Here is a 27045-nt window from a genome sequence, read left to right as displayed (position 1 = left end):
CATAGGAAGAATAAATGGTTTTTGAACTGAAATAGTAATCTGCAGATATTGAGTTTCAACTAAGTCACCAGTATGAACCTAATATGATACAAGGTGATTTCAGATTTATGCTGTCAATGTATAACAGCCTTGGTTACAATTTCAGAGTATCACAGAATTTTTTTTACTTATCCATGTTTTCCTCATTGTTGCAAATGGTCTTTCAGTTCTCATTGCACCTTTTCCAGAAAGTGAGGAGATAACAGAAATCAACCTGTTTTGCCCTTTCTTAGCACTTATAGTCAAACTGACTCATGGGGAAGGGATTTGAAGTTAAAGTGAATTCTGAAAATGTTTTTTATGGATTTGATTTATGTTCTCTCTCCCCCACAAGCACAGACATAATAGAGTAGGTCTTATCCTAACAGTTTTCCCTTAGTCTGCATGTCTTTTGCATATGTTTGTATGTAGTGATTCCATTCTGTTTGTACAGAGCTGACTTAACACAAATCACATAGTGCTCCTTGACTACATAATCACCAACTGATGACCAAATGCCATGACAGCCAAGCTCTCATTTTGGAGACAAGGATACAGAGACCCAGGGGCCTAGGAGAGGGAACGAGTCCTCACCAGCTAGTGAATGGCTGAGCCAGGCTGCCTGTCTAGTGTTCTCTTGCTTAATAGAAGCAAAGTTCTTTCCAGCTAGAGTCTAAGCATGGCCCTGAATTTCAGTATATGGCTGTGTATGTAGTAAGGTGAAAAGAAAACTGGCTCTGGCAGCAATATGACTTGGGGTCCCTTGATGCCTCTGGGCAAACTACTTACCTACCACATGCCTTATTATTCTCATATGTATTCTCATTTAAAAATAAGATGTAAAAACATCTTTTCCACTTTTATGTCTAGGAATCTCTTTCTTTTCAAAGAAATTCTAGGAGTGTGGCAGATATTCAGACCAATCCAGCACAGCATCCAGAACCAGAGCTGGCATTCATATCATACACAGCCTTAGGGATTTATATACATTACCTTCTGTGATCTTTGTGACAACTCTAGGAGACAGTTGCTCTATCATCCCCATTTTTATAGATGAGGAAATTAAGACAGAAGATGAGTGACTTACCCAGAATCATGGAGTGCATAAGGTCCACAGTCTCCATTGAGTCCCCCATATCAGAAAAAAAAATCTAAGTGTGTCTAAGACCCTGAGCCACTCATGTGGCCAGATGTATCAGGATCTGAAATTAGATTTAAATTCAGGACTTCCTGACTCTTGGCCATATCCACCGTGCCAGCTGGCAAAAAGCCAGGTTCCTCAATGTTCAAAAAGCACAAAGTCAAGAATTTCAAAGATAAAAGAAACTTCATACAGTGATAGGCCATTCCAATTCACACCTCCAAAAGAATCTCCACTTTGATATACCTAGGCAAGTGGTTATGCAGCCCTCACCTGAAAAGCTCCAGTAAAAGGGCAAACACCCCATTCCATTCTACTTTGGGAGAGGTTTGTTATGGAGCTTTTCCTTATAAACTAATTTAAATCTGCAAATCTCTAGTTCTCGTCAGAAAAACCTGTTAACCTGGGAATTACTAATCCATAAATATGTCCAAAAGTGGTATTACAGAATAGTCTTCCCTAAGAATTCTGCTGAAACTAACCTCATTTCCAAGACTTCTTGTCGGGTCTCTTCATATTTTTTCTTCCATTCATTTGCTTCAATTTCTTTAGTGATTATCTAGAACATTAAAAAACAAAATAAAACGAACAAACAACAAAAAAAAACAAGGCTCTTCTGAGACAACATACTGATAATTTGGGTTTTCAGATTAAAAAGAATGTAAATGGACATAGAGAAATCAAACCCCTTCTGAATTTTTTATCTGTATTAAGAAAAACTCCTCACATTGATAGTGCTTTCTGAAATCTAATATTAAATATTAGTTTTATGGTTATTAATAGTACATGGGGTATGGGTCTACAGAAGCACCGACAACAGACTTCATTAATTACTCTTCTATCTGCCAGAACAATATATGGCCACCAATCAGAATCACTCTCATGAGGAAGTAATCAAAAGATGTCCTGGAATAGAGGACATCTTTGGATGGAATAGAAAATAGCTCTAGTCTTTAAGCTGGGACAGGGGCAAGTAGAAATAATATCACTAAATCGGGTTAAGGCATCAAGGGATACTCTTCTCCTTGGGGAAAATGGAATATGCAGGGATCCAGAGTCAACATCAAGCAAACTACCTCAGTCTCTGTCTCTGAAATGGTCACTGAGCTACTCGTGCCATCAGATGTGAGCTCCACCTATTTTATAATTCAGTCAGACCTATCTTTTGTGCAGCTGGAGGCACACTTGCACTCACTATCTGTCCTCCTAGGTGCCAAAAGGCTGGGGCTTTGAGGGATGTGGATGTCTCGACCTGACTTGGGGCATGGAATGGTCCTATCCTCAGGGCTATGTCTGCCACTGCCAAAAATTGTCAAGGACCATGAACTCATGAACCCAGAGTACTGGGTAGAAAGAAACAGATAGGAAAGGATTAGGTGAAACCCGGGACTAAGATGGATCTTAGGCAGCAAACCCAAGAATAACAAGGTGGGGTTTTAGGGAAATGGGGGGAAGGAAAGCCAAAAGGTTTCCTAACACCTTGGAGGGTAAAGGTTTTTGACAGTCAGGTCTAATCTGGAACCTAAAAGCAACTTTTCTTGGATCAGGTAGTAATTGGTCATCCATTTATATGTTACATATGGACTATTTGTGCCCAACCTGTGATAGAATCTTTCAAGTTATAGTAGTCTCACAAGCCACAGTTGGACATGCTGTAATTTGACCCCAAGATAGTAATGTCATTTTGGTCCTCTTCAAGAACAAGGGACAACAAGCATCCCTGATAATCTTCAGTATGGCCTGTGGCTAAGTTTCTTGTTTTTGCTGAGTTGTTTCACTAATGGATGACTTCATGAGCTTATTTTTCTTGAAAAGCAGTTAAATTTAGGCAGTTTCTAGTTTCCTCAACTAATCATTTATAACAAGACCATGGTTCCCGTGATGGAAGATGAGAACAGAGGACAGATTCAGAAGTTAACAGAAAAGGGAATGTTCCTGTTGGATGAATTAATAAAAAACAGGCGAGAGCATAGTGTGGTCTACTTGTGCTAATAATTTGAATTAATGGCTTTAGAACTAAAGTCTTAGGTTACAATACGTATGTTCCACTTGCCCTCAGACAGGAGGTGGCAGGTGTTGGACAAATGAAATTTAATTTGGATGTGAAAGGAAGAGAATGGTCTGTCCATAAATGCAGTGGCAATTCTCAGTCTGGGTTGATGTGTTAGTCCATGAAGCCAGAATGTCTCTTGTAGGAATAATAAAAAATTATATGATCTCCAGTATGATATCCTGGCCCAACAAGGATGGAAGGTGTGTAGGGGCAGCTAGATGGCACAGTGGATAGAGCTGGTGCCCAGGAGTCAGGTAGATCCGAGTTGAAAATCAGCCTCAGACACTTAACACTTCTTGGCTGTGTGACCCTGGGTAAATCACTTAACTCCAATTGCCTCATCCAAAAAACAAAAACGAGGGAGGAAAAAGAATCTAGAAGGTGTGTGATAAAATACATTGAGAAGGATGATCAGGGACTCAGGTTAAAAGGTAACATACAGTATATAATGGAAGTCCTACTAGTTTTTCAACCCTCCTTTGGCTTGTATTGAAGATACGCACAAACCAAATTATGGCAGACTTCCGGCCACCAAAAGTAGTGGGTAAGCAACTGTAGAATCTTCAACATTCCAACATGCCTGATTATCTACCTGTTGGAGCAGCTTTAGGAGAGCTGAATACTCATTACCTAAAGGGCTAAGTGATGCATGAACAGAAGTTCATCTGAAATGAAGTTTGCAAGGGGAAGTATTGTTGGTATGTAGTAAAATGAACTTGGGTATACAAGTTTTACTCCTTCTTAATGGATAATCTTGATGAGTTCAAGAGGAGGCTGGGACCTTTCATTTCTTGGCTAAACAAAGGTTTGTGAGGATTGTTCTTTTTTAGGGTGCCTGTATTTTGGCTCAAAAATGGAGCACAGTTCACTTCTTTAGGAAAACATTGAATTTTAAAGGGGCTTAAAAGTCCTGGTTTGTTCATGTGATTAGTAGTCCCTTTCAGGTATAACCACATCACTTGCCTATAATATTAGGAGGTTCCCCCCGCCCCCCAAATAACTGATACTGTGGTGTAATGGGCTGAAGCTCGAGTTGATGCACTAAGGTCCCAAGCATGTGAGGCTAAATAGTAATTGAACCATACTCTATTAATATATATGCTTGAAGAAAGAATGGCCCCGCCCACTCTTTGAGCAAGTCCTGATGTGTTGTATAGGAAATGACGATTTTGGTGGGTGGTGGCAGAGGGGTGGAGAGAGGAGCAAATAGAGAAGGCTGGCTGGCTTCTTGTTGCAGCTGCACACATTGCGTGATCCCCCCTTCACCTCTGATCCTTCTTCACCTCTACTGAGAATAAAGATTGAAGATTTTCCCTTAACCTGAATTCCTGACTCCAGCTGATTTTAAAATACGCAGTCATCACACTTGGCACCCAAGCATGGGAACCAAGGACCCTACTTTCACTGAAGAAATCTCCGGTAACCAGGAACTTGGGTGAGTATTTTTAATAGACAAACAGGGAACTTATTTTCTTAAAGACTAAACTAGTAATCTTTTTTGGCTGAAATGGGACAGATGCTAGCTAAAGATTCCCCATCCCCCCCAACCTCTCCATCCCCACCCAGGAGTGGCGCTATAGAAAGCGTGCTTAAGCTGATAGAAGAACAAGGGTTACTTATAATTTGGGAACAGACAGCTAGACTTCTGGGTACATTAAACTGCACCTCCCCTTGGTTCTTAGAGGAAGAGCAAATCTCTCGAGATAATTGGTCTTTGGTTGGACAGCAGCTCTCCACATATTACAGCAAAAACGGTCCTCATTCAATTTCCATCAAGGTATTCTATTTATACAATATAATACAATTAGCACTAAGAAATCCAATAATTAATAAAAGAAAGAAAAAAACTGCTAAAATTGCTAGGCAGATGAGGAAGCCTGATATTAAGGAGGAAGACAATGAAGAGATTAATGACCATATCCCCACAGGGCATGGAGACTTAAGTGAGCTTCAAGGGCTTGGTGAATTTGAGGCAGCTTCAGCTCCACCTGAGGAGCAAGTAATTGACTCTCCTTCATTAACTCTACCCTCCGGGATGGAGGGAGGAGGGGTAGTGGGGGGAGCAGTGACAGCACCAGCACTTCCCCCAGCATCCAACTACTCCTATGACTAGATTGCAACAGGGACTAATTAAGGCCAAAGCAGAAGGGATTGATGTAGCAGAACTCCAACCCCACATTTCCCCCTTAATACAACAGTTTAATTCCTCAGGTCAAGAAAGTAGAAGATATGCTTCTTTTAACATAGAAATCCTCAGAGACCTGAAAAAGGCTTGCACTCTTTATGGGGCTACATCAGCTTATGTTAAGATGTTATTACAGAATTTGGCTTTTAAAATCTTGGCCCCTAATGACTGGAAATCTATAGCAAGGGTATGCCTAGAACCTGGACAAAACTACATGTGGCTTTCTGAATATAGTGAGCTCTGTAGGATACAAGCCCAACAAAACAGTCAAAGTGCAGATCATGCTGCAATCACCTATGACCTACTAACAGGTGTAGGTCCTTATGCAGTCACAGTACAGATTAATTATTCCATAGCAGCATATGAGCAAATTGCTGCTAATGCTATCAAAGTGTGGGCTTTTCTCCACAATAAAGATGACAAGGGTGAGGCCTTCACAAACATAACATAAGGGCCAAATGAACCCTTTGCTGACTTTGTGGGACTTTTACAGACTGCTATCACAAGAACTAATGGTGAAAATGCATCAACAGACGTTTTGATGAGGCAACTTGCTAAGGAAAATGCTAATGAGGTTTGCAGAAGAATTATACTAAGACTGTGCAAGGATGCTCCTTTAGAGGAGTTCATAAGACACTGTGCCACAGTGGGCAAAAATGCCTTTTATAGCCAGGCTATGATGCAGACTTCCCAAGATCCCAACATGGGAAGACAGGGTCTCTTCTGGCAAGGGACTTCCAGAGATACTCGTCAATGCTTTCAGTGTGGTAAAGTAGGGCATCTGAAAGCTCAGTGTTGGTATAGAGACAGAGTGAGAAAATAGGGTGGGAGAACAAGACCCAATACCCCATGTCCAAAATGCAACAGAGCCTTCCATTGGGCCTCCGAATGTAGACAGGTTCAGGGAAACGGGGTGAGGGGCCTAGCCCCAGGGCCCCAGGCAAAAAACACTTGGGGCAAGATGGTAGTCAATGGTGCACCCAGAGAGTGCCTAGAAGTCCAATACCCTGATATGATCAATCAGCCAGGAAGCCATATGATAGGAGAAAAGGATTACACAATCAATCAGCCAGGAAGCAACCTGATGGGAGAAAGGGATTACAATTGGGGAGAATAGAGTTATATGCAGCTGGGACAATCGAGATACCCCCTGGAGAGGTGAAATCTGTTTCTCTCCAGCCTATGGATCCCTTGCCTCCAGGCACAGTAGGCTTGACCATTTCACCTCCTTTTTGTAAGTACAAAACAGCGTCCATCCACATACTGATGTGGGAAACTGGGGAATGTGTAGATGGTATCCCAGTCACTAATACAAAGAGACAATGTGTGACTTATCACCCAGGAGAAGTAGTAGCATCAGGTTTACTCATACAGAATCCTAATAAGCAGCCTGGTGATAGTCACCCAGATTCTGACTCCAAGCAACAAAATCCAGGAATATACTGGATAGCAGCTGTAACAGCTGACTGACCTATGCTCATGATCTATATAAATGGCCTACCATTAGAAGGATTAGACACAGGTGCAGATTGTACAGTCATTAGAGGTGCCGACTGGCCTAGTCAAACACTTACATGTCTGGTGTAGGATGATCAATAGCAGCTGAAGTTAGTGTTGCCCCTATGAGATGGACTTTTGAAGGCAAAACAGGAGTTTTTACTCCTTTTATAGTTGAAAAAATCCCCATCAATCTGTGGGGAAGAGCCGTTTTATAGCAATTAGGGTTAAAAATGAGTACTTCAGTTTTTTAGGCAGAGCTGCTGTTGAAAGCCTACCAACATTTTCACCTGTTCCTATCCAATGGAAAACTGATACACCAGTGTGGATAGAACAGTGGCCTTTAGGTAGCAATAAAATTCAGGCCTTATTAGATATAGTACAGGAGCAGCTTGACCAAGGACACTTACAACCTTCTCTAAGTCCTTGGAATTCCCTTGTATTTGTTGTAAAAAAAAAAAAAAAAAAAAAAAAAAGAAATCTGGAAAATGGAGGATGCTGACAGATTTAAGGAAGGTGAATGAACAGATGGAAATCCAGGCTGAAGAGTTCCCATAGTTTCCATCTCCTACTCAATTGCCTAGAGAATGGCCTCTTTGGGGCATAGATATTAAGGATTGTTTCTATTCTATCCCTCTGGATAAGGAGGATATGAAAAGATATGCCTTTTCATTGCCCAGCGTTAACTTAGCTGAGCCTTATAAAAAGATATGAATGGACAGTTCTGCTACAGGGAATGAAAAACAGCCCCACTATGTGTCAAATGTATGTTGCTGCTGCTCTTGCTGGTCCAGTAAGAAAAGCATTTCCAAAAGTAATGTTATTACATTATATGGATGATATATTGGGATGTGCACCTGAGGAATAAATATTAGAAGCATGTCTACAAAAGATCATAGAAACACTAAGGAATTACAAATTATACATAGTGCCAGAAAAAATTCAAAGATATGCTCCTTTTCAATATTTAGGATATGAAGTATACCCTAAGATGCTTACAGTACAAAAAGTGTTCTTAAGAACAGAGAAGCTAAACACCTTGAACGATTTTCAGAAATTGATAGGAAATATCCAATGGATGTGTCCAGTACTAGGCCCAACTACCTATCAATTGCAACCATTATATGACATTTTAAGGGGAGACAGTGCTTTAAATTCCCCACGCCAGTTTACAAAAGAAGCTCAAGAGGATTTGAGAGAAGTTGAACTGGCTTTATCCAATGTGGTTGAGTCACTCAAAAACCCTTGGAAATATCAGTTTTTGCCACACAAGAGGCACCCATAGCAGTCCTTCATCAAGGAGACAGTGTCATAGAGTGGGTGAACCTCCCAGCACAACCAGAACAAAGCCTTACTCCTTACCCAGTGCTTGAGGCTAGAATTTTATTAAAGGCCATTAAGCGAGCAGTACAATTATCTGGGACAAGACCTGACAAGATATACACCTTTTATACCAATACATAAATTAATGTGTGCTGTGAGACCATCCCAGAGTGGCAAATTTTATTAGCCATAGCTCCAAATTTTATGCATGGGTCTCCATTAAAGATAACCAGACTATTAAATAATTGGCGATGGATTCTTGAAGAAAAAGTTTCTAAAGTTCCTCTTAAAGGACCAATTATCTTCACAATTGCATACAAACATAATATTTGTGCTGTATACTCTCATGATGTAAATATAAAGAGAGTAGTCAGAACTCCCTTTTCAGTCCACTCAGCAGAATGAATTCTATGCGATCATTCTAGCTCTTACTTATTATCCAGGAGACATAAATATAATATCTGATTCGGCCTATTCAGTAGGTGTGGTACAAAGAATTGCCACAGCCCAAATAAAATTTGCAGCCTCTAATATATATATCAGCTCTTTAAGAAACTTCAAGAGCAAGTGAGAAAGCATCCAGGTAAGATTTATATCTTGCATGTCCACTCTCATAGTGGACTTCCAGGTCCCATTTTTGATGGTAATTCAAAAGGCAGATAGCCTTCTAACTATGTTGGTCAATGCTCCTTTATTCCAAGAAGCCCAGGCATCTCATTCTAAATATCATCAGGCTGCTCGAGCTTTACGTTTACAATTTGGAATAACAAGAGAGGAAGCTAGGAGCATAGTAAAAGCCTGTACGGCTTGCCTTCCTTTCCATGCTCCTACACTGCCTCCAGGGAAGAACCCTTGTGGTTTGAGACTCAATGAAATCTGGCAAATGGATGTGACCCATTATAAATCTTTTGGTTGTCTGTCTTTTATCCACGTTGTGGTAGACACCTTTTCAGGATTCACTTTTGCAATACTAGCAGCAAAAGAGACAGCCCGAGTGGTCACTGAATTCCTCACACAAGCATTTGCCATTATGGGTGTGCCACAAGCAATAAAAACAGACAATGGCCCTGCATATACTTCCAAGCATTTTGAACACTTTTGTGCACAGTATAAGATTTTACACACCACTGACATACCTTTTAATCCTCAAGGACAGACAATAGTAGAGAGGAGAAACAGAGACATTAAGATGCTCCTCCAAAAACAAAAGAAAGGGGGAGCCACAGGTAACCCTAGAGAACTTCTAAATCTAGCTCTTTATACTATTAACTTCTTGATTTTTGACAAAGATGCACTGGCTCCGGCAGACAGGTTTTATAACCCATCGGAAGGGCAGTGTCCAGTGCGAGCAGCTCCACTATCTTTAGATAATCGCCAGGTGATGTGGAGAGACCCAGAAAGTGGTGAATGGAAGGGACCATATAGGCTAACTGCTTGGGGGAGAGGGTTTGCTTGTATCCCTATAGGTGGAGAAGGAATCAGATGGGTGCCAATGAGCCGTATCCGCCTTGCCCATCACAGAGAGACAGAGCAGACCACTCTTGAAATGAAGGAGAAGACCCAAGAAATATCGGGTGGTTCTGTTGCTGATTGTGTTCACCATTGAAAGAACGTGGCAGTTATGGCGTTTGACTCATGGACATCGAAAATTGTTGGACTTGAAAACCCTCAGAAATCACTAGATTCTCTGAGAAATGATAAGACTGTTACAGGACTTCAAAATTTGCTGGAATCATTGGATTCCCTAACACATAAAAAGACTTTTGTAGAACTTCAAAAACTTAGGGGGATCAATGGTTCCCTAACATGTGAAGCAATGGACAATAGATTGGTTTTGGACTATCTCTTGGCTGCTGAAAAAGGCGTATGTATGACTGTTGTTTACATACCCTCCTTCTAGGACTTCTGGCGATTTTTTACAACACTATGTTGATTTATATTGTTTGTTATTCCGCTACTTGCGTGTACAATTAATGTTTGTTACACCACTTCGAGCCTGCACTGACTGAGGAGAGGGTCATCACTAATAGCCTCTGTGTTATTGCTATGTGCTTGTGTATAATAAAACCCTTCAGCCCAGCAACCCGCTAGCAACCCCCACTTCCCTTTGGTACTTTTCATCTCCCTTCCTGAGATGTCAGGGAGGGCATGATCATCTCCTTTTTAGTCCTTTCACCTCCCTTCCTGAGAAGTCAGGGAGAGTGTGATCACCTCCCCTTGGGGGCTCTGACCTCCCTGAGGAGTCAGGGATGGCACAACCACCTGTGTTCTAAAACAAAAGAAAGCGGGACTGTGGCATTCTGTTCTCTTAATTCCAGAGAGATGGCGGTTTAGCTTCCAATAGGTTGACTAGTGGATCATTACTGCTACCTCAGAAATGAATTTTCATCAAAAAAATGTATTAAGGGCTGCAGCAAGACAGATGTGCTGAGGAAGTTAATCCTATTTTCTTTCCGTAAATTGGGCAATTAGAGATTCATTATTTAAGTGCTGTAGGACTCTGGACTTGGAAAGCGCCATGTCAGACAGTATGTCTAGTTTCCAAAGTCCATTATGAATACCTTTCAACCCATTAATTTCTCATGGAAATAGTATTTGTGAAGAAGTGTCCAGTGCTATTTGGACATGGTACTTTGGTACCATGGTACATTGGTACTTACCAGTACATTAGCCTGGTAGAACATCACTCTATGAATCTTACAAGTCTTGGAAAGTGGAAGGGACATTATAGAGTCCCAATATATGTCCATATATTCAGACTGACTAAATTTAGTCTATAAGGCCAACTTTCTTTCAAACAATTAACTTTTGCTTTTTATCACCTATATTTCTTAATAAATGCTTTCCTTCTTCTTCCAGAGAAATCAACCTTTGTAACAATGAAGAAAGAGAAGAAAAACTGTTCACCAAAACTAATAAATGCAAGATCTTGAGATCATATGCAACATCATACACCCATAAACCCCATTTCTGCAAAGGTAAAAAAAAATGTAGAAGACTCATTCATTTATCTATAATCACCTTTTATACTCCTTGGAACTGCAGTCTTGGCTACCCCAACTGGGCTACAAAGTAGACAATGACATAGACAATGGTCCCTGGTTATGATGCTGTTGAGCATTGTTATTTGACTGTAAAATCCTCCATTATACCTTGAAAGAGCAGTGAACTAACTCAAAACTGTTAGACAAGATGGCTACCTACGAGTAAAATGTGAATTCTCTTGAGGGCAGGAATTAATTTTTCAGTTTTGTTTTCATATAAGAAATTAGCTCGAAAAAGCTTGTTGAATATAGGATATATAGGAATATAGCTTGTTCACCCAGGAGTTAGCCAGAAAAGCTTACTGAACTAATTCAGATGGTCAGGAAGGAGTACAAGATGGTAGTTGTGGTAAAATAATTTTCAGGCTGTGACTCGTGCTTTAGAACAAGCATGATTATTGATAAAGCTTTAATCATAGACAAAGTAGAAAAAATCAGGATGAAGTAACCTGATTGAAGCAAGATAAGTATGTTGAAAATGCAGTTTGAGTGCTGAACTTTACATTTTATGGGCCAGTTAGGCTGACCTTTTGTTGAGTCGGAGGTACACAGTGATGTGCCTTGCTACAAATATGCTCACTTGCTAAATGAATGGATGGTGTCAGTAAAACAAACAAAAAAATCCCCAGGACAAAAGCACACTAGAGAGAGTAAGAGTGGGTGGTATGAATTACAGCACAGGGCACAAAGCTTGCAATGCCTAACCTTCTCCACTTCCTCTCCTCCAAAAAAGGAAATTTAGGAGCCATGCAGAAACTCTGTTAAGCAGAAAATGTAACATACCATAATTAGCATTTTACATGAGTAATTTTGGTTATTATCCACCTGAGAAAGCAAAAACCTAATCCTTTATCATCTAAAGCCTGGAATTAAAGAAGTCTGTTGCTTCTATTTGTGTTTATGTTTCTATATGTACATGTTCTATATATGTTTCTATATATGCATAAAGCATGTATATATGAATATATATGCTGCTATATAGATATGGATGTGCAATAAAGAATAAACACTGGCTAATGTCCAAAATAACAAAGAAGAATTAGTAAATTGATTGATTGTACTTATAATGTCATACCCATGATTGCGATCAATGGTTCATCTATCTAGAAAGATCTTGGAGATCATCTTGTACAACATTTTCATATTATAAATGAGGGGGAGAGGAGTCACATAGGTAGAAGTAAAGTTTGAACTCCAGTCCTCTGGTAACAGTCACTGTTATTTCTTCTGTATTTTAGTGATTAAAATAGATTATTGGTGGCCAATGATACATGAAAATGTGCTTACAATTTCCAACGTATCTGACGATAACCTAGACAGAATGCTGTGGTACTACAAAAATGGAGAGTTAAGGCAAAGAGGTTATATCATTTTCCCCCAAAGACACAAGGGAATTTCAATTCCAGGAATTTAAACCCATGTGCACTGTTTTTGAATTCAGCATTCTATTGTATTACACAGCAGTTCTTTACAAGTCTAGAGCTTCCACGCACATGTGATTCTGGTCAAAGGGGATGACATTCACCAGCTAGGGATTTTGTGAAGAAAGAGGTCAAAACCCAACCCATTACCTCTTCTCTTATTAAAGTCAGGACGGCGGTCTTATCGGATTCACTGAGACAGATGCTATCCAGGGGACTTTCATCCCCACATGCCACAGACACAGGGGCTTTCTCTGTTGGGCAAAGGTCAAACACACCCTGTGGAAAGAAAAACACTATGATTAAAAGCCCTCGAGCCACTGGCTTCTAGGCAGCAAGCTGCCTCAAAAACTGCCCCATGTTGAGGTTTTCCACCTAATTATGCCTCCCTTTATGAAATTACTAGCAAGGCAACGAGAACACATGGTACAGCCGGTTTTTGACGTAATCTCTCCTTAGAAATAGATACATCAGATGCCAAGAGGATCAGTTCAGATGTTCCCAGCATGTGTGGGCTCAAAGTGCTTAACAAGATGTTCTTCCCCTTGTCTCAATTTTTAGAAAAGTTGTGAAGTCATTTTTAAAGTCACTGAAGGACCAATTCCCAACCACAGCCATGACAACAATGATATATGTTTACCAAAGGTTTTTTTTTATCCATACATGGTGTTATCTGAGCCACACAACAGTACTGCATTATATAATCCTTACTAATTAGATGAGAAAATTCAAGCACAGATTAAGTAACCTGAGCAAAGTTACTGAAATAATAACAATTAAGTTTTTTTATACATACATACATAAATGTATATAAAACTTTACAATTTAAAAATTTTTAAAAATTGTTTTTACATGTAACTGGGGGGGGGGAAAGCAAATATAAATTCTTTTTAAAAAAGCATCTAAATCTCACAACAACCATGAGAAATAATACTAAGGAGATTCTTCTCACATAGAATGTCAGGGATAGTGTAAGAAGCCTTATTTTCCCTAATTCTAAATCCCATAATCCAACTGTTACATCAAGCTGTAATTAAAACACTTAAAATTTTTTCGGACATTGGGGATCCTCTCACTCAGTCAATTATGGGTTCAACCTCACTGATGATCAACATGGAAGCTTTAACCCACTCCTATTTCCAAGCTGGGTTTCAGATTCACCAGCTCTCAGAAACTTACAAGATTGGTGCACTCAGTTCTTTTTAGTGTTTTTGCAATTCAGAGCACTTGAACTCAATCTACCAACCTCAAAATTATACTCATGCACTATTACTCTATAGTCTGGAACATACTTATCAGTCATCATTGAATAATTAACTTTTTTCTGCTTAAATAACTAGATAATAAAAGTTTATTCCTTTAGAGATTAAATGAAAAAATTTGGATAGGAATCTAAAACACAGTGCAATCCAATTATTTATACTAGCTCTACCAAGACCCAGTTCCAGAGTCACCTCCTTCATGAAGATTTCTCTGATCACTTTTCTCTTTGATTTCTCATGTCATTCTGTTTGTATTCAGAACCATAAGATTTTATGAGGATTGTAAAGGACTGGAAACCGTTTAGTCCACTTCTCAGTCCAATTTTACAGACAAAAGGAAATGGCCAACCATTAGCAATCTTTGCTAAGAAAGCCCTACACATGGACAATATGGTCCATGATATCATGAAGAATCAGACATGACTGCATGATTAAACAACTTATGCTGGTTTGGAAGTCCAAGCTTTAATAAGTACTAGAGTGTAAAAAAGGGCAAAAATTAACAACACACACACATTCCTAAAAAGAAACCAAACAAACCCAGTACCTGTCCTGAAGAGGACATACATCGTAAAGAGAGAAACAAGTTGATATCTAGGTACACAGAAGATAGAAAGTTGATGACAGCAGGATGAAATGGACCAGGAAAGTCTCCTGCACAAGGTGACAGGATCGGAGCTGATCCTGAAGGAAGGAGGAAAACTAAGAAATTGAGTGAAATGGAGGAAACATTCTAGGAATTGATTGCAGCCAAGGCAGGCAGTCAAAAAGCATTTATTACTTTTATAGATTATTATTTTTCATTATTATCTTCCATTATTTTAAAAGGAATTTCACTTTTTATGTCTTGCTGCTGGACTTTGTTGCAACAGAAATGTTGATGATTTACATGGGTTTATTTTATATTTTGCTAAAATAAACTGTTTCTAGTAGTTTTTAGTTGATTCTCTAGGATTTTCTCTAGGATCATCTGCAAAGAGTGATAATTTTGTTTCCTAATTACCTACTCTAATTCCTTCAATTTCTTTTCCTTTTCTTTCAATAAGCATCTACTATGTGCTAGGCAGTGTACCACAGTACAAAGACATGGAAAATGAGTATGAGGAACTGAAAGCAAAGAACTGTTATTGAATTATATGGACCATAAAGAAGCAAATAAGGTGCAAAGTAGGGGAGGGAAGGTTCAAGTTGTGAAGGTCTTTAAATGTTAGACAAAATTGCTTATAATTATTCTGACAGTAACAAGAAACCACTGCAGCTCACTAAGAGGTGATATGAGGCTGGGGAGAATGTGGTCTGATATGCTTTAGAATAATCACCTTAGTGGAAAATGGACCTGAGCAGGGAGAGACTTGTGGCAGGCAGACCCACCATCAAGTTACTGCAGCTTCCCAGGCATGAGGTGATAAGGGTTCAAAGGAGGCTTGTAGCTGAGTATAGATAAAGGAGATGCTGTGAATGCAGAAATGACAACACTTGGCAACAGACTGGATGTATGGGGTGAGTTAGGAGTCAAAGATGATGCTGAGATTTTCAGGCTGGGTAACTGGGAAGATAAGCAAAGAAGTTTAGAAGGGGAAAGTCCATGTGTGTGGGAGGCTGCAGAGGAAAAGGAGTTCTGGTTTGGAAGTCCAAGCTTAAGCATCTAGTTTGCAATGTCCAGGAGATTTTTGGAGAGGTGTGACTTATAGCTCACCAGAGAAATCAGGGCCAGTTATATGGAAGTGAGAAACATCTGCACAGAGATGGCAAGCTGGTGGTCATCAGGTGAAACAGTATAGAGGGAAGAGAGGGACTCAGAGCAGAGCCTGGGGGATACCCAAAGTTGGTGAGCATATAACCTATAGTTAGGGATGTGTATGAAAAACCAGCAAAGGAGGTGGAGGAAGAGAGACTGGATAGGCAAGAGAAGAATCAGGAGAGAGGATTGCCAAGAAAACCCAAGGATAGAGGATTCAGAAGGGGCTCATTGACACCAATTGATACAGAGAAGTCAGAGGCTTGGGACTGAGCAAAAGTCTTCAGATTTGGCAATAAATGATTGCCAGTAACCTTTGTGGTGCAGTGGATGGAGTGCCAGGTCTGAAGTCAGGAAGCCCTGAATTCAAACTGAATCTGGGACACCTACAAATGTGACTCTGGACAAGTCGCTTAACTCTGTTTCCCTTAGTTTTATCAACTGGGAAATGAGGAAACCAACAGAACCCACTTCACAGGAAGGATCAAATGAGATCATATTGCCAGTGAAAGGCATGTAGCAGGCCTTATAGAAATACTTTTCCCCTTCCCTTTCTCCCAGTTGCTTTAACCAATTCTTATGGGACAGGAACATCACCATTCCAGTTGCCTGCCTATGAACCCTAGTTTATCAAGACCTTTTTCTAAACTGTGGCAGCTGGGCCTGAAGAACACAGAGAACTGAATTCCTAAGTCAAACCCCACAACCAGGATAATCATCAAGGCCAAATAAATCTCTTTTACAAGACAGACAGAACTGTGTGCAGCTGCTAAAGAAGCAGGGTGAGAATGCTAGCCTAGTCTGTTTTGTTAATGTCCCTAGAGGGAGAAGAATGACGGTCACTCAGTCTGTCCAAGTTCATTCTGCTGACAATGTTTATACTACTGTCAGTTGCCCTTGTGACAAGGGCAGTAGAGATGACTTCAAGCCCCACCCCTCAGCTGTTTTTTTTTCCCCCCTAAACTAGATCATCTGAACCAGCTCCAACCTCAAGAGGGTAAAGAAATTATTGAATACACTTTGCTTCCATAAGGCTAAATGCTAAGAGAGGGCAATGTTGCAATCAAAATGGAAATTGAAAGACAGTACATCCAGCTCAGGCCTATTAATTTTTTTCCACAATCTCTTCTCCATCCCCGAAGTGCTTGCTGGCACTGATCTAAATGTATTTAAAACTGCCATACAGGAAGCTGGGAGAGGAATGAATTTTGCTAGAGACAGAGGTTTTAAAAAAGAGGGGAATGAGTGGGGGAAGGAGCAAATTTTATCTGGGCAAAGCTTTATATGTTGGACTTAAGCCTAAATTTTGTTCTCTTCCACATTCTAGGAACATGGGAATAAACTTCCTTCATGAAATTCATCTCAGGTTTTTTTCCTAAGTTAGTCTGTTCTCAATCACAAATTTAAATTATTCAACAAGCCCCTGTTAAGTGCCATGTGCCAACCACTAATGATAACAAAGACAAAATGTCCCTGTCCACAAGAAACTTGCATTTTATTAACCCCTTTCTCTACATTTCTTTTTCCTTAGGGTCATAACAGGAGTAACCATATGGTGCCTCTGTCTAATCTTTTTTCCAATATAACACATATAGGAACTGCCTGTCTTATAGTATACTAATTAATAATATGACTATCTCTAGAGTGAACATGACCACCGGGATATACTATATTTAGGACTAGCCTGGAAGTGGGGCAAGAAAGAAGCTGAATAATAGCTTCAAAGAAGCATGAAAGGAGACTTACATTTAACACTCATATCAGACTAATCCAGGAACACAAGGAAATTACAGAAATAATTAACTGTCAAGGTCAGTTAATTTGGCCAAGAAAGGCCAAGGAGGGGCTGTGTTCTCAGTTGTGCTGACCAAGCTGTACCATCAGGAGAATTTCTAGCACTGTACACATATGCAGAGAGCACTAGTCTCAGAACAGATGGATTATTAAGTAAAATGTTTTGGGGAAACAGGGTCACAAAATGATCTTGGAGTCAGGAGACCTGGGTTTGAATCCTGTCCCTTCTTCTTATTAGCTGTTGTGGTCTTGGACAAATATGCCACTCTGGGTCTGTATTCCCATCTATAAAAAGGGACAATAATGCTTGTACTCCTGATTGCAATGGAGGTAAAGAAAGTATTTTGTGAGGCAGGTAGAGCCCTGGGCCTAGAGATCAAATCCAACCTCAGGCACTGACTAGCCATGTGACCCTGGGCAAGTCACTTAACTCATCTCAGTTTTTTCATCTGTAAAACGGGGAACAACAGTACCTACTCATACAGCTGTTGCAAAGAACAGATACAATCATATATGAAGCACTCTGTCTTAAAGTACTATATAAATATTGGCTTTTGCTATCAATGAAATGATTATTCTACTGTGGGACACAATAGGTTCTAACATAAATTCATGATATTTGCAAAATAAACAATTGTTGCCTTTTGAGATGGGGATTAAAGGGACTAGGAAAGGTCTCTTGAAGGTGGCCCTTCATCCAGCTAATCTCTAAAGGGTTCTTTCTCTAAAAGAACCTTGGGGTTTCACAAAGCAGAGCTAAGGAAGGAAGGCAAAGAATTTTAGACATGAGAAGGCACAGAGGTGGGAGGGAGCAGAGATAATACATTTGGAGAGACCTCCTTCTCCAGGAGGGAAACACATAACCCTGTCAGAGCTAAGCACACAATGGTTTGGTACCTTAAATCAGTCATACCAAGTGAGTACAAGGCAGTGTCTACTAACCAGTTCTGGAGTTTTGTGGGGAAGTAGGAAGAGCAAAAGATATGACCTCAAACATTGCACTGGATGCTAAGTAGTATTGAGCCCACAAGCAAATTATTTCAGCTTTTAGGGTCTCAGTTTCATCAGTAAGTCAATGGGAAAATAAGAATCACTCAACAACAACAAAAGTGTCTTAACAAATGCTGACATATGACTATTCTGTAATGAAATGCTGCGATTCCCTTTAATTTGGCCATTCTTTCTTCAGCCATCCTGGTTACACATGCCATTAGATTTTGCTTATAAACTGGGCCTAATATTTACTTATTTAATTTACCTCCCACCTTTAAATAATCACTCAACATGTATGACAATAGTAAATTTAGGATAATTATCCCTTGTGTCTCTGTAGAACTCTATGGTTTCTAACAGTCCTCCCCCCAGGGTTACATTTTAGGAAGGACAGAAGGCTTTAAATTATGCTACATGAAGATTGGCCCAAGGAAACAAGAATGAGATAGGTTGAAAATGATGAGGTGACAGCTGTTTTTAAAGTATTTAAAGTAGTGACATGGAAAAAAGGCTCAGACTCATTCTGTTCCTTGTCATTGGATATTTTTAGTTAAAGATGGCTAACCAATGTCAAGTACATTTTGTAGGAGATTCTCAGATATAGGTTGGTTTAAGTGCATTGAGATCCTTTCCAACTCTGACATTCTATGATTCAATGATCCTTGTGAGGACAGCACTGGGCAATCCCTACAACACTACACAAATGTGCACTATTACTGTTATAATGAAAGCTGCCAGAAGGCACTATTCCATTCAAATCGGATGGATATGACTCTTTTCAACAGTAAAGTGATCCAGGCCAAGTCCAATGAAATTGTGGTAGAGAGAGCCATCTGTATCCAGAGAGAGGATGTGGAGACTCGATGTGGATTCACAATATAATTTCAATTTTTTGTTGTTGTTTGCTTGATTTTTTTTCTCATTTTTTCCTTTTGATCTGATTTTTCTTGTGCAGCATAAATATGGAAATATGTATAGAAAAATTGCACATGTTTAAAATATACCGGATTACTTGCTTAGTCTAAGGGAAAGGGAAGGAGAAAAATTTGGAACATAAGGTTTTACAAAAGTGAATGCTGAAAACTATCACTGCATGTATTTTGAAAATAAAAGGCTATTATTAAAAAAAAAAAAAATTCTCTAGCAGTGTTTGTGAAAGGTATTTCCATGCCTATCCTTGAAATATCAGAGTAAAATACATTTTTGTGTTTAAAAAAGGTGGGGGTGGGGGGAAGAAAGAAGGCACTATCCCTCTGGCTCACTTTGCTTGACTTCCAGTTGCATATCATGGGTGAGGGGTGGGGGATTCATCCTGTATGAATATTTTGATTTTGTTCAAGTGTCACAGAGACAGTGGTTTCTTGGCAGGATTCTGTGATTTGGTGAATTCTTTCTTTGGATTTGTCTAGGATGTGTCCTATATGACAAAGATAGCTGGTTCTTTCATTGTATTTCTGTCTATTGTTTAGTAAAAGTGGTCTTTCTTTTACATCATTCTGATTCAGTCAAAAGTCCTAAAGCCACAATGCAACACAGACTACTAACCTATTAATGGCTCTGCTACTAAAAGGAATAGCTATTATTGAAATGATTATTCAAACATAGCAATTAGAAAATGAAAGTAAAGCTATAGTTCTTTGTATTCAGTTAGGGTGCTTAGTGCCACATTCAGTGGCAGACTGATATAATGGCAGTGGGCTAGTGTAAATGCATAAAAACAATTAACTATTTACAAAGTCACAATAAGCTTTCCTCACAATAACTCACTGAGACAGCTAGTGTAAGTATTTTGATTATCATATTATAGATGAGTAAATTGAGGTTTATGGAAAACACAGCAAATAAATTCAGAGCTGAGATTTGAATCCAAGTGTTCCGACATTAAGTTCAGTACCTTCTCCATGTAAATAAGCCAGCTTTTCTAAGATCTCATATCATAAAGCCCACATACTATATCAGCTTTGTTCTGAACCAATTAACCAATCAATAAGCATTTATTAAGTGACTATTGTGTGTTAGGTACTGAAGATACAAATGAAAAGAATAAAAAGATTCCTATTCTGGTACATGATAAAAAACTTCAACCTCCCTTACAAGGGAAGATAGAGCAGGTCCCCCATAACTCTGGAAGGAGCATCCTTTGGGACCTTCAGTTATACAAGACTACTCTACAAAAATAAAAACAAAAGTCTTATTATAATAATAAAAATATGACTCATATGTGCCTGGGGATACTGAGACAGCGAAGTCCAACCTCTTGCTGGATATTCTGCAGTTTGTCTTTCTCTAATAATTATTCCCATTAATGAAACTAATTAGCACAAGCCGTTGTTGATAAGACTTGACTCATTTATGACAGACACATGTGGAATTTGAAATCATAGTTCAAAATACTGTATCTGCCAACTTACTTCAGAATTCGGAGAGTTGCTTAATTCCTGTGTTTCTCAGCTTCTCATCTATAAAATTAAGGGATTGGAATAGACAGACTCTGAAGTCCCTTTCAGGTCTCAATTTAGGGACTGGCAATCTCAGATCTCCATCTCCCAGGTAACTGTCAATAGCAGGGTGGTTACTGGAAGTGTTTTTCTCCACTGAGATGTTTTTGAGGGCCTTCTTAGACAGGATACTGTTAAGATTCTTATAAGGTACTAAGACAGTGGAATTGATAGAGACAATAATTATCGAATTTAGCATGGTTCAATATGATTGATCTGATCCTACAAGGCGATGTTATGGGCCAGAACTTGAAACAAGATACTAAATGGAATTGAGACAATGTTTTAAATCTAGTTTAGAATTGATTTAATCCTACAACAAATAATGGTTTCCTAGTGATATAATGATTGATATATACTCAGTGTACAGCATATAAGTAAGAAGTTCTCAGGGCCAGACACACAAGCCCACTAGAAGCTCATTTAGAGGGAGCTAGAAGCAGAAGCTGGCAGAGGCAAAGGAGCTCTCGGAACCAAGACTACAGAAGGCCTCTAAGAAAGCTAACCAGGCCACAAGAAAGGAGACACGACTTTAAGGAGACAGTAAAGGATTTGGACTTTAATACCTGGCTGCATTCGGGGTGATTACCCTGAAATGAAATGAAGGCTGCCTCCAGAAGCCCCCCAAGAAACTTGCTCCCAGAGAACATTATATTTTAAAGAAGAACATTACATTTTGGTGCCCAAACGTGGGATAGACACAATCCTGATTCCAGTGGAAAAGTCTCCAATCCTAATTTCAGTGGAAAACTCTCCTCGACCCAGGAATTAGGGTGAGTACAAAAATAAACAAGGAAACTTTGTTAAAGGCTTAAAATTGTATTTCAGCTAAAATGAGACAGATGTTTATAAAACAGCCTGCTTTTCCTCTTCAAGGAAAATGTGTAGAGAGCATTGTCAGGCTTATGAAAAGCCAAGGTTTGATTATAATTTGGGAACAGATCACTGAACTTTTAGAAACTGTACAGTACACATCTCCTTGGTTCTCTAAGGAAAAATAATTGAATCTAGACGAGTGGAAATTAGTAGGAGAGCAACTAGGTGAATCCTACAATTCCAATCCAAACTCAATTTCCAAAAATACATTTTATACATATAATTTAATACAACTGGTTTTAAGAAATTATATAAGTATTAGAATAAGGAAAAAGAAGAAAGAGCAGGAGGGGGAAGTGCCAACTAAACTAGGTGAAAAGGATGAAGAATCAGATAAGAATGGAGTTAAGTACAATTTTGAATGTGAAGCTTCACAGCAGGAGAAATTAGGTCATTCCCCATCCCCTGACCTACTTCCCTCAATTAACCCTTCATGGGTGGAAGGAGAAGGAGGAGGGGGAGAGGCAGAAACACAATCAGCAGCACTTATGAAGCAGCCTATGACAACATTACAAAAGGCATTGGTTAAGGCAAAATAAATGCATACCCTGTTATTGAAGAGCTTGACTCTTCAGGTCAACAAAGGAGAAGATACACTCCTTTTGATCTAGAAAAAATTAAGGATTTGAAAAAGGGATGCACTCTTTATGAAGCTACATCATCTTATGTTAAGATGTTACTAGATAATTTGGCTTATGAAATCTTAACCCCGAGTGATTGGAAATCCATAGATGTTTAGAACCTGGACAAAACTTCTTATGGCTTTCGGAGTATCATGAATTATGTAGGATTCAAGCTAGAAGCACACAGGCACACACGAGTTAATGTACAAGTCAATTTTGACCAACTAGCAGGTGAAGGTCAGTATGGAGAGAATTCAAAACAGATTTATTATCCCATAATAGTGTATGAGCAAATTTCTAAGGCTGCTACAAAAGCTTGGGATTCTCTCCCAGAGAAAGATGGAGGTAAAGCCTTTACAAAAATAGAGCAAGGTCCCAATGAACCCTTTGCTGATTTTGTGGGATGTTTGCAAACAGTTGTCACAAGAACTATTGGAGAAAATGCAGCTACAAGAATTATGATAAGACAGTAACTAGCTAAGGAAAATGCCAATGAGGTCTGCAAAAGAATTATATGGGGACTACACAAAGATGCTCCTTTAGAGGAGATCATAAGATGCTGTGCCACAGTGGGCACAAATGCTTATTATGCCCAGACTATGATGAACATGGGAAGACAGGATTCCTCTTGGCAAGGGACTTCTAGAGAAAATTGTCGATGTTTTCAGTGTAGAAAAATAGGACATCTGAGAGCCCAGTGTAAATATAGAGATAAAGTGAGAGGACAAGGGTGAGAGATAACTCAAAACCTCATGTCCAAAATGCAACAGAGGCTTTCACTGGGCCTCAGAATGTAGATTGACCCAGAGAAATGAGAGGCAGGGCCCAGCTCCAAGATATCATACAAAAGACAGGTGGGGCATGATGGCAGCTGAGTTTACACCCAGAGAGTCTTTAGAAGGTCAGGACTCTGATGTGATCTATCAGCCAAAAAGCAATCACATGGCAGAAAGGGATTACATGATCAGTCAGCTAAAAAGCAATCAGATAGCAGAAAGGGATTACAACTGGGGAGAATACAGGCTTTTTAAACCAAAGGACGGTGCTCAGTACAAACAGCTCCAGTGTAATTGCCAGATGATGAGGAGACATCTAGAAAGTGGTAAATGGAAGGGACTAGATAGGTTAACTACCTGGGAGAGAGGGTTTGCTTGTATTCCCACAGATGGAGAAGGAAACAGATGGGTGGCAATGAGCACCTGGAGAGAGACAGAAAAGGAGAAAAACCTCAAAATAAAGGAGAAGACCTAAGAAACATCTGACACTGAAAGAGCATAGCTGATAATGAGACTGTTGCAGGACTTGAAAACCAGCAGGAATCATTGGATTCCCTAACACAAGATGAGACTATTGCAGGACTCCAAAACTTACAGGAATTATTGGATTCCTGGCACATGAACTAATGGACAATAGATTCCTTTTGGACTATTTCTAGGACTTACGGACATGTATAATTCCTCATGCTGATTCATGTTATTTGTTACATCACTACCAGCCTGTGTTACATTACTATGTGCTTATATAATTTATGTAATTATGTGTGATACCTCCCATATTGATGGATTTATGTATACCTTTTTAAGAGTGAGCCCCTTCAGAAATCCACTAATCTAATTTGATTTCCCATTTCCTCTGGTGTTTTCATCTCCCTTCCTGAAATGTCAGGGAGGGCATGACCACCTATGTTCTAAATCAAAAGAAAGTGGGAGATGTTAGGATTTTTACAAGGTGCTAAGTCAGTTATCTAATTTAGCATGGTACTTAACAGTTCTCTAGTTCACTAATGCACTTAGTACTTATTAGAGTTCCACAAGATTCACACCTTTAAGAGAGGATATATAAGGAGGAGCCCACTAAAAGACAAACCCACTCTGGGAGGACAGATTCATTCCATTTTCCACCTTTGTGCTGACTGGAGAGATTTGGAGGGAGCTAGAGGCAGAAGCTGGAAGAGACAAAGGACTAGCAGCAAGAGCTCTTAGAACTAAGAAGAGAGACAGGCCTCTAAGAAAGCTAACTGGGCTATTTTGAAGGAGACAATAAAGGATCTGGACTTAAACTCCTGGGTGCATTTGGGTTGATTACTGAAACTGAAAGGAAGGCTGCTCCCAGAAGCCCCCAAGAAACCTGCTCCCAGAGAACATTCTATTTTAGAGAAGAACATTACAGGATACCTCAAAACATGAGGGTTATTTCTAATCAAGAGGTCATAAATCATCTAGGCCTGAGAGAATTATGTATCTCTATATTAGGAGCACTCTTGTGCTTCTGAGGAATATTTATCTTTCCATCCTCACCTGCCTATACAGAAAAAACTCTGAAAGCTTCCCTCAGGTCTATCTTTCTGCCTTCATTCAGGAAAAAAGTTAAGGACTCCTCTCCCTAACTCATTGTTGTCTGAAAATCTAATATAAGTTTTCAAAATGAAAACAAAAACATGACACAATTCTGAACATACCGGTGCACTGGATCCATCCTTCTCCATCTTCTGGCAGGTATCCTTTTCTAAGCCTAAAACCACAGAAAATCAATGTTATAAATATTTCAGGGAATCTATTCTTTCCATCTTTAAGGGGAATTGCCTTTAAAAATGGGCATTCTAAACATGAGGATTGTTAATTTTAATTGAATTTACTTAATTTAAGAACTCCGCTTTATAAGTATCCCTGATGAAATTCAACAGTTTCATCGGGGTCAGGATATAGTATGATAATATAAAATAAAAAAAATTTGGCTTATAATTGAGTTGTTGATATCTTCCCTCACTACTTTCACAAGCTGAAGGAGGGTAGATATATGTGCCCACAAACGTGTAACACTGTATATATAAAGAGTTCTTGCTTTATCTAGATCTACATAAAGTAATTCTTATATAATACAAATTTGGGAAGAGAGAGAGTCAGTACACAGTTCAAGGAACGTGTTAGCCAGAAACAAAGAAGCAAGAAGGAACACTGGGGAGGCCAGGGGCAGCCACATAGGGAGTAGATGCTCACAGATAGAAGAGGAAGGATAACACATGGGGGTCAAAGACAGATGATATGTGGTACTGAAGGATGAACAGATGGAAGACAGACACTGGATGGAGAAAAGGAGGGGAAGGACACTGAAAATGTAGGGATGGGTAGAATAGGGCAAAGATCTCCTCTGACAGAAGTTTCAAGCCCAGTCTCCAATCCATGCTGGTAGTCTCTCTGTAGTCTGTTCTTCTGCTTTAGCTTGAAGGGGTTTTTGATTTTTTCCAAGTTTGGCAGGGGGTAGGAGGCCTGGAGTGAAGAGCCAAGGGGGGCAGTCATGGAGAGAGAAATTAGAGTACTACAAGCCAACACTGGAGGTTTTTCTTGGAATGCTGATTTCTTTTAGAGTTGTTTATATGAAATTAAATTTGCACAGTGCAAATTTCCATAGTGACAACTGGTCTGTATTATCAATTTTTCTTCTGATGAATCAGTTTTTCTTTTCTCTTTTTGTTTAAAAAAATCTGTTATATGGGATGGCTCTTTGGGAGGATGAGGAAAAGAAAACTTAGGCTAACTAATAACAAAATATGCAAATAATATTTATTTCTAAAAATATGAAGACAGAAAATTGAGTTGTCATCTATTTACAATCCTGCTATTCAGAATGAAAAGTCCAAAAAATTGGTTGCATTGGTTAGCTGAAAACCTTCAGAAGCATCTGCAATGGGGAAAGGCAAGGCTGCCACCTATTGTTGGTCAGGGAAGGTGCATCTTGAGTGTTCACAGCATCAAAAACTGACACAAGCTCAAGAAGAGAGAGGGATGAGTAATTATTGGGTCACTAGCCTCGGTGAATTTTCTAATCTAGGCAGGTCCCCAGAAGTAATGTGAATATAGCTGATCTTGAAAGGAGTCTATATCTAATGAAGAAATAAACACATACAGAAAATATGGTTAAATATTCTCTATTATCCCTCTATTAATATCTAACAGGATGGTATATCCAAGTCTTTTTGGTTTAGGCCTGGGTGGAAACCTATTGCACTGATGTAGATCACTATAGCCTGGGGTTCTGAGAGATTGAGTCAGGAAGCACTGGAGTCCTGGGCTTCTGTAGTCAGTTTGCTCTCTATGCACCATATGCCTGTAACTGCCTCTCGGTTCTCTCTCTAGAAGTCAATGAAGTATGTATAGATATATGGATGTATATTGTATAATTAATTATAACTGCTTCAGGCCTTATGTCTTATAAAGGTAGTCCAGACCTTTCCACAAATACCCCATGAAGAACTGACTCAACTACTGCAGGCTGGCCTTCTGAGGTTTTTTCACCCACATTTCATATCTATTTGTCTACTTATTTAGGACTAAGAAATGAAGAACTTCTATTCTAACACTAACAACAGCTTTCGAAGTGACTCAATCTTAGTGAATGGTCTAAGATGTTGAGAGGTAAGGGACTTACATATCCAGGGTATGTGTTTAAAGACAGGGTTTGAACTTGGGTATTCCTGGTCTATTCAATGGGCTAAAGCTCTCTCTATTCATAGGAAAGAAAAATATTTTTATCTAATACCTATGTGTTTGTGGACATAAAAGTTGCAAAGCAAAGTTATGTT

General features: G+C 39.3%; 1 protein-coding gene across 8 annotated transcripts in view; it reads right to left on the bottom strand.

The window, feature by feature from the left end:
• The window catches only part of TACC1 (transforming acidic coiled-coil containing protein 1), a 157575-nt gene that overhangs the window by 11462 nt on the left and 119068 nt on the right, over positions 1 to 27045 (bottom strand). For all 8 annotated transcript variants that reach the window (XM_031950726.1, XM_031950724.1, XM_031950721.1 and 5 more), the window contains 3 exons: positions 24925 to 24977; positions 12833 to 12961; positions 1642 to 1718 (listed from right to left, as the gene is read on the bottom strand). In XM_031950726.1, coding sequence (XP_031806586.1) covers positions 1642 to 1718; positions 12833 to 12961; positions 24925 to 24977 — 259 coding nt within the window. The remainder of the gene's footprint in view (positions 1 to 1641; positions 1719 to 12832; positions 12962 to 24924; positions 24978 to 27045) is intronic.

The sequence above is a fragment of the Sarcophilus harrisii genome, chromosome 2, assembly GCF_902635505.1.
Source record: "Sarcophilus harrisii chromosome 2, mSarHar1.11, whole genome shotgun sequence".
NCBI lineage: Eukaryota > Metazoa > Chordata > Mammalia > Dasyuromorphia > Dasyuridae > Sarcophilus > Sarcophilus harrisii.
This window is presented reverse-complemented; position numbering and strand designations above follow the sequence as displayed.